Source organism: Balaenoptera ricei, chromosome 2, assembly GCF_028023285.1.
Source record: "Balaenoptera ricei isolate mBalRic1 chromosome 2, mBalRic1.hap2, whole genome shotgun sequence".
NCBI classification, from domain to species: domain Eukaryota; kingdom Metazoa; phylum Chordata; class Mammalia; order Artiodactyla; family Balaenopteridae; genus Balaenoptera; species Balaenoptera ricei.
In genome coordinates, this window is record NC_082640.1 from 125,184,468 (window position 1) to 125,199,187 (window position 14,720).

A 14,720-nucleotide genomic window follows, 5' to 3' on the forward strand; every position below is an offset into this window, starting at 1 on the left:
TTGTATTATACTACTTCCTCACTGAAGCCTTTCTTAGGCAGAATTAGGTATTCCCTCTTTCACGCTGTAGGATCGTAGCAATAATACTGTTTTATAATACTTAAATTTGCATGCTTGTCTTCTTGCTAAATCATTGTTACATACAGATAGAAATGATGTCTTTTCATATTTCTAGTTCTAACACTTGTTCTCAAAATGGGCATCACATATTTTAGATAGCACTCAAACTTGTCAGTGTTTTGTTGTCACAGAATTGAGAATATCACTGGGATTTAATGGGATAAGCCAGGTAATGCTAAACATACAACAAGGCACATGACAGTCTGCACATACACAAACTGTCCTGTACTCTGCATGTCTTTCAGATGTGTCACAGACACTTTGTGAATAAAAAATCCATTAATAATTAATTATCTGAATCTGTAACAACTCCATTTTATAATTAACACCAAATTTTAAATGATTTATATACATATATATTGAATTTACCAGAAATACAAATCAATGAAAGATTACAACTTTTGTTTTTTGGTTCACGTCATTAGCAAGAAATCACATCTCTAATAGCAACACTGGTGAAGTATTTAAGGAGCCAATAGAACACAACTATGCAATACACCTACATCACCCTGCATTTGTAGCTTCCTTCCTTCTGGCTTTCCTCCCTCCTTTCTACTCCTTGTTTTTTTTACTATGTATGTAGGTAGATTTATTATCTATCATTTTTATTTAAGGATACTAAATGACAGAGGGTAGGCTCGGTATTGAGCTATAAATTCATAACAAAAAACTAGAGGAGAACAAGTTATTTAGACTGATAGGTTTATTTTCTAGCTTGATGCAAAAACTGCATGTTTTTGCTGGTACATAACAAATACAACTGTGAATATTCTTTCATAATTTATATAATTTTATTTACTTCAATTATATTTCTTAGTTTCATTTTTTTCCCTCTAGAACTAGGGGAGGATGCCATATATACATATATACTTATATATGTATGATAGATATATACATATATATATCATATATACATGTATATATGTATGATATATACATATATATCATATATACATATTCATACATATATAAATATTGAGTCATTGAATCCCTATAGAATGTTGCCTATTCACTTATATGCTAATATCCTGAAAAAAATCCACTGATGAAGTTAAATTAACCACCAAGGTGATTACCAAGTCACTCCTATCTGGATTTAGTAAGATATATGTCAATATCAGAGTGTAACTTTTTGGTGAGAACCTGACCAATGGCAAGTGTAAAACACAAACCAGAATACTCTGAATTCTTTCTTGGGAATTTTTGCACTATAGCTGACTGCAGAATAAAAAACAACTTGACGTGTTAAGTAAGCTGGTCTGTGAAAAGAAGTACTGCAGTTTACTCACAGAGGGGAAAGAATGAGATAAGAGACAGCACGAGTGGAATTTGGGTCCCTGGTTCCATTTACTCCTGAAGTCTAAATGAATAAGACAGGCAAGGGGGGACTGCACTTTGGTAATCACTCTAAGATGCACTGGGGGATCTTAGCTCCCCAACCAGGGATCGAACCCAGGCCTAGCAGTGAAAGCACCGAGTCCTAACCACTGGACAGAAAGGGAATTCCCACCACACTTTTAAATATTATACCTTTTATAATAGCATCTAACTTTGATCCAGGCAATGACTTAAAGAATCAGAATACAACCTCTTTTAAAGTTGTCACATCAAAGAGCTTTGGGATAGGGTACTGAGGTAACTGTTACATTAACTAAATTGCAAAATATAACTGACCCTTGAACAACACTGGGTTTAGGGCACCAACCCTCCGAGCAGTCAAAAATCTGCGTACGACTTATAGTTGGCTCTCAGTATCCAAGGTTCCTCTGTGTCTGAAAGATTCAACCAACTATGGATCATGCGGTACTGTAGTACTTATTCAATATTATTGAAAAAATCCTTGTATAAGTGGACCCACACAGTTCAAACCCATGTTGCTCAAGGATCAACTGTATACTCAAAGGTATCTTTACCTTCCCATTTATCCCGTATTATCTCACTCTGTGAAAATCTAATCTATTAAACATACTAAAATACGTAAGTCTTACTTTACCTCTTCTCTCTTTTCTCCTTCTTCCATTGAAATATCATGGTCTGTGACATTGTCAATGCATGGTAAGTCTGAAGAGGAGATCACAATTTCTTCAGGCTCTTGCATGAACAAAGGCTTTTCCTCTTGCTGGATCCATTCTTGATATACTTTTACCACTTTTCTCATAGCTGCTGCTTCACAAATTGGTAATAAAAATGCCTAGTGAAAAAAAAAACGAGAGACTATAGATAATGATACCTTTTACTTTGCCACAAACCACTAACACATACATTTCTATCTTGTTATAAAATGTGAGATATATATGATTTTTAAAGAGTTAAAGTCAACCAATTCATGGTCAGAAAAAAACCTTTTGTCTCCAAATAATTTGTAAATACATTAAGATAGCAATACTTTTGGTAGGGAGACACTGATTTCCAGCACAAGGAGCAAAGATTTGTTTCAACTGTACTATCTCAGAATGAACATATTCCTTGTAACTATGCTCCTAAAAGCTTAATGTAAATACACCTTTTCATAATAAATCACATTTTTGTAACTTATATTATTAGGTTTTTAAAAATTAACATTAAAATGAATTTTGATAAAAAGATTTTAATCAAAAAACAAAAATTATGACTCTGAGGAGTAATAAAAATACCATGTAATGAGGCAACTTAGCTTTTCTAAGAGTATTTTTTAAAAAGTTACATCTTTCTTCTTTCATTTTACATATATAAAGTTATACAAGTTAAATAATAAGGCAAAAAATACTTAGAAAGTTAAAAGAATATCTTACAGTTATTCTTTCCTTAGGTACTTTCAGGTTCCCTTAAGTTTTAAAAAAGTATGTATCTTCCTCATCACAAAAACATTGTCACATGAAAAAAAAAACTTTTTTATACAATTCATACTTGCATAAATAAAGCAATAAAATACTCTTAATCTCACTATCCAAAGTCCTTCCGTTATGCACATTTGTGTTTATGTGTTAACATTTTCACTTCACTTTTTTACAAATAGAATTTGACTTTTCTTTATTTTTACAACCACTACCTATTAATTTCAACTGTAAAAATCACAAGACCTTTACCTAAAACCTGCCACTTTCTACTCTAGAATTATCAGTAGGTGTATTTAATAATAATCATGGGGTTAAATGACTTTATCTGATTGAAACTAGCCAAGAAAATCAGGTTCCTGAGATAACGATGAAAAGTTAATGTGTAATATCAACGTATTTAATGTTCTTTGGTAATCCTTTTATTTATTTGCTATTATTGATTCCCTAGCAAACTACTGCGTTGGTCAAAAGGTTCCTTCAGTTTTTTCCATAAGATGGCTCTAGCAGCACTTAGTTGTCTTTAACTTCATTCGAAACAATTTCGTTAGACTGCATGTGATAGCTGTCATATCAGCGTGCATTTTAAAAAAGACATCAAAATTGGTAATTTTTGTATAGCCATTTTAATATTGAAGATAGAAGAAAAAAGCAACATTTTCAGCATATTATGCTTTATTATTTCAAGAAAGGTAAAAACTTAACTGAAATGCAAAAAAAGATTTCTGTGGTGTATGGAGAAGGTGCTGTGACCTATCAAACATGTCAAAAATAGTTTGTGAAGTTCGCACTGGCGATTTCTCGCTGGACGATGCTCCAGGGTCGGGTAGACCAGCTGAAGTTGAGAGCGATCAAATCAAGACATTAATTGAGAACAATCAACATTATACCATGCAGGAGATAGCCAATATACTCAAAATATCCAAATCAAGCACTGAAAATCATTTGCATCATCTTAGTTACGTTCATCACTTTGATGTTTGGGTTCCACGTAAGTTAAGCGAAAATACCTTCTTGACCATATTTCTGCATGCAATTCTCTACTGAAACATAACGAAAATGTTCCATTTTTAAAACAAATTGTGATGGGCGAAGAAAAGTGGATACTATACAATAATGTGGAACGGAAGAGATCGTGGGGCAAGCGAAATGAACCACCACCAACCACACCAAAGGCCGGTCTTCATCCAAAGAAGGTGATGTTGTGTATATTGGGATTGGAAGGGAGTCCTCTATTATGAGCTCCTTCCAGAAAACCAAACGATTAATTCCAACAAGTACGGCTCCCAATTAGACCAACTGAAGGCAGCACTTGCTGAAAAGTGTCCAGAATTAGTCAACAGAAAGCGAATAATCTTCCATCAGGATAACGCAAGACTGCATATTTCTTTGATGACCAGGCAAAAACTGTTAAAGCTTGGCCGGGAAGTTCTCATTCATCTGCCGTATTCATCAGAAATTGCACCTTCAGATTCCCATTTATTTTGGTCTTCACAAAATTCTCTTAATGGAAAAAATTTCTATTTCCTGGAAGACTGTAAAAGGCACCTGGAACAGTTCTTTGTTCAAAAAGATAAAACGTTTTGGTAAGATGGAATTATGAAGTTGCCTGGAAAATGGCAGAAAGTAGTGGAACAAAAGGGTGAATACATTGTTCAATAAAGTTCTTGGTGAAAATGGAAAATGTCTTTTATTTTTACTTAAAAACTGAAGGCACTTTTTGGCCAACCCAATACATTACTTGCTACTTTCCTCCATCTAACAAACCCATTCCAAATTCTCATTCTTATGTTCCAGCAGCTTAATGGTCAATGGCATAATTTTGATCATCATTGCCTGCTCTAAGACTATTTTACAACTGAAGCAACAGCTCGGCCTTCCTTAAAGATTTTTTTTAAAAAACCAAAAAAAAAAAAAAAAAACCCCTTAAATAATCTCCAAAAGGTTCTATTCTCAGATACTGAAAAATTAACTTAAAAAAAAATTAGCATGGGAATTCGCTTTATTTTCTGCTCATTTTTGCTATGAACTGAAAACTGCTCTAAAAAAAAGTTTACTAATTTTAAAAATATTAGATCCAGAGCTAAGATCTTCATTATTGCCTAAATTATCACACTATACCCCAAATGGCCGGATGAATCTACTAAAGACTAGAGTGTATATATATGACATTTGTCCTTACAGACCCCTACACTGATTTTGCTGACACCCTAAATAAGGATCTTGAGGAAAGACTGATGTTAGCCATGGCTAAAAATCTGATGCATATAAACTAGAGGGCCATTTTATACATTTACAATGAGAAATGGTTGTCTCAGACCAGAAAATTCAAATCCATATTGGCACCTTATCTTTCTACAAAGAAGAACTACTCACAATCAGACATAAGTATTAATTGATAATAAGGGAAACTGTCATCATAGGCAAGAATATTTGAATCAACGTGCTCAGCAAATTTTCTCTCTGTAGGTAGACCTGCATGAGGTCACCTCCAGTTTTATGGTTCTATGACCATAAAACTACATCATAACCAGACAACTACATGGAGGAAGAATCAAAACAATACGAGATGGAAAAAATCAAATATCTGATGGTATCAGCTTAAGATAACCTGGTACATACAGTTTTCTAATAATTGGCTTTGCCAATGGGGTCTGATTTACTGGTAGCTAAGCCTCTCTTCTTCACTGAAAAAACACTAACAAAACATGTTGGTCTCTGATTATTCTTTTAATGTGCTTCCATTATTAATCAACCCAGATTGTGACAGACACATTCTTTAAAATTTAATCAAATACAGTGAGCATTTAGCAGACCTGGGAATTTTTTGTCTCCTTAAAGCAGTGGTTTGCATTTTGGTCTCAGAACCCCTAATCTGCTATATGTTAACACATTTTCCAAATTAAAAGAAGAGTGGCATTATTTTACATTCTTACAAATCTCCTTAATGTTTAGCTTAATATAGAAGACAGTTGGATTCTCTTATCTGCTTGCTTCTACATTAAATCTGATACAATATCACATGTCAGGTATCCTCTGGAAAACTTCACAGTACACTTGTGAAACAATAAGAGTGAAAAAGGTTTTGACCTTACGAACCTCAAAAGATCCTGGAGATTTCTCATGAGCCCCAGATTATACTTTGCCACCCACTGACTTCGGAAAAAAAATTATGCGTATGTATGTATGTTTATATTTTTTTAATTTACATACATATAAAATAAATCTGTGGTGCTTTTAAAGGTTAAACTCTTGATGTGTTATATTTACCTCATATCAAAGTACTTGGGGCTCCTCACTGTAGCCTCCAAGTACTAACAACATAAAGCACAATAAATGGGTTTCCCTATGAAATAGAGGGTTAATGTCTGGAGTCCATTTATGCCTATTCTATTGGATATGGAGAACAATTTTATCAAATATAAAAACAATTTTATCAAATAATTTGGGCATTCATGTTTTACAATTGTATCTTTGTTTTAAAGACATGTAACAATATAAATACCTTCATCTGAGATAGAACTCACAATCATTAAACTGGTCCTGAAAAAAAACATTATCAGCTATATAACAAATCAGCTCAAGACAGCTTCTAGAAATACATGTTAGCCCTCAGCTAGGACTGACAAAGTGCCCAGCACTCAACAGTTACTGAGCTTGATTCATTCACCAAATATTTATTAGGTGCCTAACTCACTGCCATGCACTATGGCTACAATGATGAATGAGAAAGAGAAGTATTCATGGAGGGTAATATGAAAGATCAAAATTAAACACACATTCAAAAAAATAATTATAAAACTCAGGAGAGGTACTATGAAGAAGAGTACAGCTTTCAAAAACATCGTTAAAAAAGAGGTACTTACTGTGTGTGTGTGTGTGTGTGTGCGTGCACATGTGTGGGCAGGTGCTTCTACCTGCCTGTGGGTGGGTGGGTGAATGGGTGAGGGTGGTCATGGAAGACTTTTCTAGTGTAGTCACATTTAAGCTATGACCTAAAGGTTGAGTAGCCAGGCGAGAAGGGGAGGCAGGAAGGATAGAGAGGAAAGAGGGGAAGGTTGAAGGACAAAAGTTCAGATAGGGAAACAGTAAGTGTAACGGCTATGAGGATGAAATTATTTGAAAGATGAAAAGTAAAGACATTTCTTCTATAGGTAAAAACTATTTACCTATAAAGGACTTGTGCTCTAGCTGGGATTGCTAAGGGCAAGATCATTCTATGCCCATATACCTGATAATTAATGGAATATTTCTGCCTATACTATAATACATTGTAGAACATATGAGCCTTCAAAATCACGAAAAACTATTACACAGATTCTCAATTTTGCAAATTTATCATCAGTATTAAGCAGGTAAAAATAGCTTTCCTAATACAATCTAATCTTCAAAATTGATTTCTTTTCAAAACATGAATGATTCATTGGAGTCACCATCCTAAAATCTATTTTTCCTTAAGTTTTACCTTAAAAATCACTTTAAAAAAAATAGCTGTTACAATAAAAATAACATCTCAGAGAACTTCAGTTCCCAGCAATATCATAAAAAAGATATCCTGGAATCTACCTGCACAGAACACCTAAAAATTATCACAAAAAAATGTAATATACATATTAAAAAGAATGGCTCAGCTTGTGAGGATATTCTGAGTCTAGAACAAAATGGAAGTATTAATCTAGAGAGGCGAAATAATCAATGCAGCTGCTGGGTGCTGCCCTGGACAGCCTCCAGAGCTTTGGTTTAAAAGGCCAACTGTATGGAGGGGAGAGGCAGATCAGAGTCCTACGTATAAAGCTGATAACAATGAAGGCTATATCCTCAATACAAAGGTGAGCTAGGAGGGAAGAAAAAAACTTGACTCCAGAGAAGAGTCAGTGAGGAAACTTGTCTGTTGACTTGGGGTAAGGAAATATGAGAGAAGAACAGCCTTCCCTGCAAATTCATATTCTCAGGCTGGCCATCACCTAACTTTGAGTGCTGCTAAGTGAGAAGAATCATAAGCTAAGAATTGTAATTTAAAGTAAACCAAGGTTGACAGGACCCCTGAACACCTGAGAGAAGCAAGTGCAAATCCTCTCTGGAGAAACACATCCTTCAACCCAGGTTTCAAAGTAATTTCCACAAAATTCCAAAGAAATGTAAGCTCTTAACACAAAAATCCAAAACAAATGAGGGCGAGTAAACAGAAACAACAAGGCCAGAACTGCAAAAACTTAAGTTACTGGAATTACTGGAATAAGGAATATTAAATAAGTATTTTAATACATTTTAATTTAGAAGAAAATGAAAATATGAACAAAGAATAAGCCACTGCAAAAAATGACTAGACAGGTATTAAAAAAACAACCAAATACAACTTTTAGAAATTAAAATATAAAGAGCATCATAAAAAACACAATAGGGGAATTCTGTTTCCAAGAGTGTCATGGACCAGGTAACCTGACCAACCTTACAACTAAAAATACAAAAATACTACATTTTTAAAAAAACTTTAACCTTCTTAAATGCACTGGTGAGCCATAAAATAGGAAGAAATATTTGAAAATAAAAACCTACATAAAGTCCAAACTCAAGAGAGGTCTTAGGTGTAGCAATAAAGCTGACTTTCACTTTGAATGAAACCAATTACTTTTATGGAACTACTGGGGTAAGGAAGGAAGAACAATAGGAAACCTCCAAACAAATTCGGGGTTCCAAAGAACTATATATCATCAGTGTGATGCTGAATTAGAAATAAACCCACCTCACTAAAAGTCTGCAAGGAAAACTGCCCATATTTAGATGCAAAGTAGATAACAGAAACCTTGTCATAAACACTCACCAAAAGCTAGCCTTAATACAGGTTTATACTATACATTCATATTATCTGGCTGGCTTAAACTTCAAACCAAGAATTCAGTTTAATGTGAAGTTGGAAGTGTTTCCTTGCATCTATGTGAAGCAAATGCAATTCCTCTCTGGAGCAATCAACCTTTAATAAACCAAATCAAGAAACAGTCATAAGCAGCAAAAGCTCAGAATCAAGGTTCTGAATTTCTGAAATCACAAAATAGTGCAAGAAATATTACAAGATATTGCAAGAGAATATAGCATCATGAGAAGGAGCGTTCAGAAACAAAATATGGCAGAATCAGACCTATAAAGACCTCAGGAATATTAGGGTGATCAATCAATATAAAATAACTAAGTTTCATATTAATACATAAAATATAAGTAATGAACTAGAGACCATAAAATTGACCAAGCAGACTGGCCAACTTCCAGAAACAGCTGTAATTAGAAAGAAAGTATCCGGAATGTAGCACAGAGAGACAAAGTGATGGAAAATATATATGAAGGTCAGCAGACGTATGAAGTGGGAAAGGTCTAACACACATCTTGAAAGGCAAGAAAAAAATGGGACAGAGGCAATGTTTAAAGAGAGAATGGCTGGAAAATTTCCAGAATTGTCAAATTATACTAATCCATAATTACAGTATCCCCAAAGTATCCCCTGAAGAATAAATAAAAGGAAATCTAGACCTGGACATACCACAGTAAAATACAAAATGCCAAACGCTAAAAAAAGGTACAAAAAGAGCCAGAGAAAAGATAACTGCACTAAAAGTTCAACTGTTGATTGACATCTCAACAGCAACAATGTAAAACAGAAAAGTGGGAAAGCATCTGAGTGCCCTAAATGTACCAGATGAAAATAACTGTCAATCTAGAATTTTATGTCCAGGGGAAAAAGTATTTCAAGAATGTGAGCAAAATAAAGACATTTTCAGAGCAAAAACTTGTAAGTGTTTGCAAGCAACGGACATCCAAAAGTAAATTCTAAATGATGAACTTCAAGCAGAGTGGGTTGGCCAAAAAGTGCCTTCGGTTTTTAAAGTAAAACTAAAAGACACATTTTCCATTTTCACCAAGAACTTTATTGAATAACGTATTCATCCTTTTGTTCCGCTACCTTCTGCCATTTTTCAGGCAACTTCATAATTGAAGTTGCCTGAAAAACTTATCTTTTTCCCAAAACTTTTTATCTTTTTGAGCAAAGAACTGTTCCAGGTGCCTTTTACAGGCTCCAGGGAATTGAAATTTTTTCCATTAAGAGAATTTTGTAAAGACCAAAATAAATGGAAATCTGAAAGTGCAGTGTCTGGTGAATACGGCAGATGAATCAGAACTTCCCAGCAAAGCTGTAATGGTTTTTTCCTGGTCATCAAAGAAACATGTGGTCTTGCATTATCCTGATGGAACATAATGTATTTTCTATTTACTAATTTTGGAGGCTTTTCGTCGAGGGCTGCTTTCAGTTGGTCTAACGGGGAGCAGTACTTGTTGGAATTAATCGTTTGGTTTTCTGGAAGGAGCTCATAATAGAGGACTCCCTTCCAACCCCAATATATACAACATCACCTTCTGGATGAAGACGGGCCTTTGGTGTGGTTGGTGGTGGTTCATTTCGCTTGCCCCATGATCTCTTCCGTTCCACGTTGTTGTACAGTATCTGCTTTTCATCCCCCGTCACAATTTGTTTTAAAAATGGAATGTTTTCATTACATTTAAGTAGAGAATCACATGCGGAAATACAGTCAAGGTTTTTTTTGGCTTAACTTATGTGGAACCCAAACACCAAAGCAATGAACATAACCAAGCAGGTGCAAATGATTTTCAATGCCTGATTTGGATATTTTGAGTATACTGGCTATCTCCTGCATGGTATATATAACATTGATTGTTCTCAATTAATGTCTTGATTTGATTGCTATCAACTTCAACTGGTCTACCCGACCCTGGAGCATCGTCCAGTGAGAAATATCTAGAACGAAACTTTGCACACCACTTTTTTTAAAAAATATTTATTTATTTATTTGGCTGCACCAGATCTTAGCTGTGGTGTGTGGGGTCTTGGTTGCGGTATGTCGGATCTAGTTCCCCGACAAGGGATCGAACCCAGGCTCCCTGCATTGGGAGCGTGGAGTCTTAACCACTGGACCACCAGGGAAGTCCCCGCAAACCACTTTTGACTTGTTTGATAGGTCACAGCACCTTCTTCAAACACCGCAGAAATCTTTTTTTTGCATTTCAGTTGCGTTTTTACCTTTCTTGAAATAGTAAAGCATAATATGCTGAAAATGTTGATGTTTTCTTCTATCTTCAATATTAAAATGGCTACACAAAAATTCACCGATTTTGATAAGTCTTTTTTTAAATGCACACTGGTATGACAATTGTCACATACAATCTAACAAAACTGTTTCAAATGAAGTTAAAAACAACTAAGTGCTGCTAGAGCCATCTTACGGAAAAAACCAAACGAACCTTTTGGCCAACGGAATAAATGGAAGATCTGAAAAGGGAGAAATCATAATCAAAAGAAGTGATGAATATAACTAAATGTAAATCAATATTGAATGCACAGAATAATAATATTACTGAGTTAAAATACAAACATGCAAAATAGAAATGAATTATTTGGTAACAACAATGTATAAGTTAGGGGGAGAAATTAGAGTAATAATGTTCTACGATCCTTGTATTGATTAGGAACAGGGTAAAAAAACACTAACTTTGTATTTGGAAAGTGAAGTATGTATGCTAAAATTTATATAGTAATCACTAAAGGAAAAGGAATAGAGTAAAACTTTCAAACCAAGTGATGGGGAGGAGGAGGATACAGAATGAAAAAACATCAATTAAAAACAAAACAAAAAATAAGGGAATTATGAAAAAAATACAGACATAAGAAAAATAAAAAGAACAAAATAAGATAGTATCAATAAATCCAAACATATCAGTAATTATAATAAATATTCGTTAAAAGACAAAGATTTTTAAAAATCCAACCATATTTACAAGAGACATATAAAGTGTAATGACATAAAAGGGCTGAAAATAAAAGGATTTTAAAAAAATATACATGAGGCTAATTATAATAAAAAGGAAGTGGTATAAATGCACTACAAGTAGATAAAGTAAGACTACTACAAGTAGACTTTAAGCAAAAATAATTGCTACAGATGAAAAGGGTCATAAATAAAAGGCTTAACTCACCAAGAAGATATAAAATTATAAATATGTATGTACTTAATTACAAAGCTTCAAAATACATAAAGGAAAATTTATGGAACTACAAAGAAAAAAATAGACAAATCACCATCAGAATATAAGATTTTAACACACCCTTCTCCATAACTGTGAGGTCAAGCTAACCAAAAATCTTAAGTAAAAATATAGAAAAGCTGACTAACGCAATAATAAGCTTGATCTAACAGACTTTAATAATCATGAATTCCACAGAAAAGAATACATTCTCTTCTAACACACAGGACATTTACGGAGGCTGACTACATAGTGATTATACAGACTATATTCTCTGACCAAAAGAATCACATTAGAAATCTGTAAGAAAAAAGAAAACTAGAAAAATCTTATATGTTTGGGAGACAGACACTGCTAAATAACTCATAAATCAAAGAAAATATTAACATGAAAATTAGAAAATTTTTAGAAGTGAATAATAACAAAAATGCTATACATGGATGTTTGTAGACTGTAGCTAAAACAGCATTAAGAGGTAAATTAATAGCCTCAAAAATGCTTATATGAGAAAAATGTGAGGCTAATTAATTAGCTAGGAAAAGAACCATCAAATAAAATCAAGAAAAGCAGAAATAACAAGGAGCAAAAATTAATAAAAGAGAAAACACACATAAAACACAGAAGATCAACAAAGCAAAGACTAATAAACTGACAAATCTCTGGTAAGAATCATCAAGAAAAAAAGCAAACAAGGAACAAATACTAACAGGAATGACAAGGGGAAACATGAATATAAATGCCCCAGAGATTAAAAAGATTATAAGAGAATGTATTTAAAAACAAACGTAATGAACAAATTCCTAGAAAAACGAACACACTCAAGCTGACTCAAGAACTAGAAAACCTGAATAGTTCTTTAAGCTTTAAATTTTCCCACAAATATTCCAACCGTATTTGTCAAATATCTTTCCTTTCACATTTGTCATATATTCTGTCAAAACAAACCTTAAACTTGGCAACTAAGAATCACTGCCAAATCTGGACAAAATGCTACAGCAAGTTTGTTTCTTTAACTTAGATTGACAAAGCTAATGCTGCTTCATGCTTTCTTTTACATATCAATAAACGTGTAGGAGATGAGGATCTGCTTTGCCTGGAGAGCTCCCTGGCATGTGAAGGCAGTGTGGCACAGGATAAAGAGCACTGACATGGGAACCAGGATCTGGAAGTCTTAGTCCTGGATCTACCACTTACTTGCTGTGAGACTTGAATGATCCCCTTCAGCTACAAAACTCAATGATGTTTACCTGCAAAAGTTAAGTACCTTTGCTATTAAGAGCAAATGATTGGTTTTCATAAGGTTTATTTTCCCATAAAACTTCTATGTAATTGAGAATGTGCACTTAGGAATTTCTAGCTATCTTTACGTGAAATAGCTTTTATTTGTTTTCCTTCCCTCTCTTTCTTTATTTTATTCCCCAAATAATATCTGCCTTAAGCAAATTTAATTTCGGAATGTCTTAAAGGACAAAACTGAGCCTCCAAGGGGAGGATAAAGACAATGAAAACATCGCTTCTTATATTCATAAACCACTTTTTATTGATGTTAGAGTGAAAGATAACATAATTTTACTATAATTTATTAATCAAATGGTAGGAAGAAAAGTTTCAAACCATAAAGTGAGTCACTAAGAAAATTATTCTGATAACAGAAGGAATATTGGAGGGGAGGGGATAATTATTAAGCTAAAGTTACCATAAACTAAAAATATAAATAATTGAAAATATTAAAGAATTAGATGTAATAAACCAAAAAACTAAATATGAACTTTAAAAAACATCTCCATGAAGAATAAATTTTAAATAGCTTAAAGTCAGTATATTCAATATTAAAAGCAAAAGTCTATATTACAAATTAAAAATACTGAGAGGTATTTTACCTGACGAAATATCTCTGTGACAAAGTTTACATTACTTCTTTTAGAAGAAAAAACTCTGCGAACTATTTCAATGTCTGTGAGATGTTCTTCATCAATACTACAGAGACTAGAAGAGCTAGGTTCTCGCTCCGTGAGAGTGCTTGTGTTGGAATGAGACTGCTCGGGTTCTGTAGTTCTATCTGTTTTATCGGCATTATCATTTTTGTTTTCTTCTCTGGATACCAAACTAGCAGCTGCTCTCTAAAATAAAAACAAAAAGGGGAGAATATCATAACCATTTAAATCAATATTTTGTCTTCAAATTGCAAATACTGACAAAATCCAAAGCATTCCATAAGTAACTTACAGCATTGTTTAGAATCTATGCACAGAGTTTCATTTAGAATCTGTTCTAAATAGTTAAATGGCAATGAAATAACTTAATATCTAAGTGATATAGTGATACTCACTAATCATCTATTCAATTAAGTTTATTTTTCAGTATGTTTGCAGAACAAACAAGTTACTAATTAAACTGGGTAAAAGAATAATGCCAAATGGAGTCAGCTCAGCTCATCAATAATAAATAAATACCTTAATTCTGGAATATTTATTCAGTAAGTTTTAATGTGTAAATTCATCTCTATTTTACCTTAGACAAAAATTATACAAAGGAGGACTTCCCTGGTGGGAAAAAACTTAACAAAGGAGGACTTCCCTGGTGGCGCAGTGGTTAAGAATCTGCCCTGCCAATGCAGGGGACACGGGTTTGATCCCTGGTCCAGGAAGATCCCACATGCCACAGAGCAACTAAGCCCATGAGCCACAACTACTGACCCTG

The 14,720-nt window shown here is 33.8% G+C and overlaps 1 protein-coding gene across 6 annotated transcripts in view; it reads right to left on the reverse strand.

Annotated features, from left to right (window-relative positions):
* The window catches only part of RALGAPA1 (Ral GTPase activating protein catalytic subunit alpha 1), a 226,179-nt gene that overhangs the window by 146,515 nt on the left and 64,944 nt on the right, over positions 1–14,720 (reverse strand). For all 6 annotated transcript variants that reach the window (XR_009500898.1, XM_059914119.1, XM_059914115.1 and 3 more), the window contains exons 10-11: positions 13,901–14,140; positions 2,114–2,311 (exon numbers count right to left, since the gene is read on the reverse strand). Coding sequence is in view for 5 of the 6 variants with exons in the window: in XM_059914119.1 (XP_059770102.1) it covers positions 2,114–2,311; positions 13,901–14,140 (438 nt within the window). In the remaining variant the exon portion in view is untranslated. The remainder of the gene's footprint in view (positions 1–2,113; positions 2,312–13,900; positions 14,141–14,720) is intronic.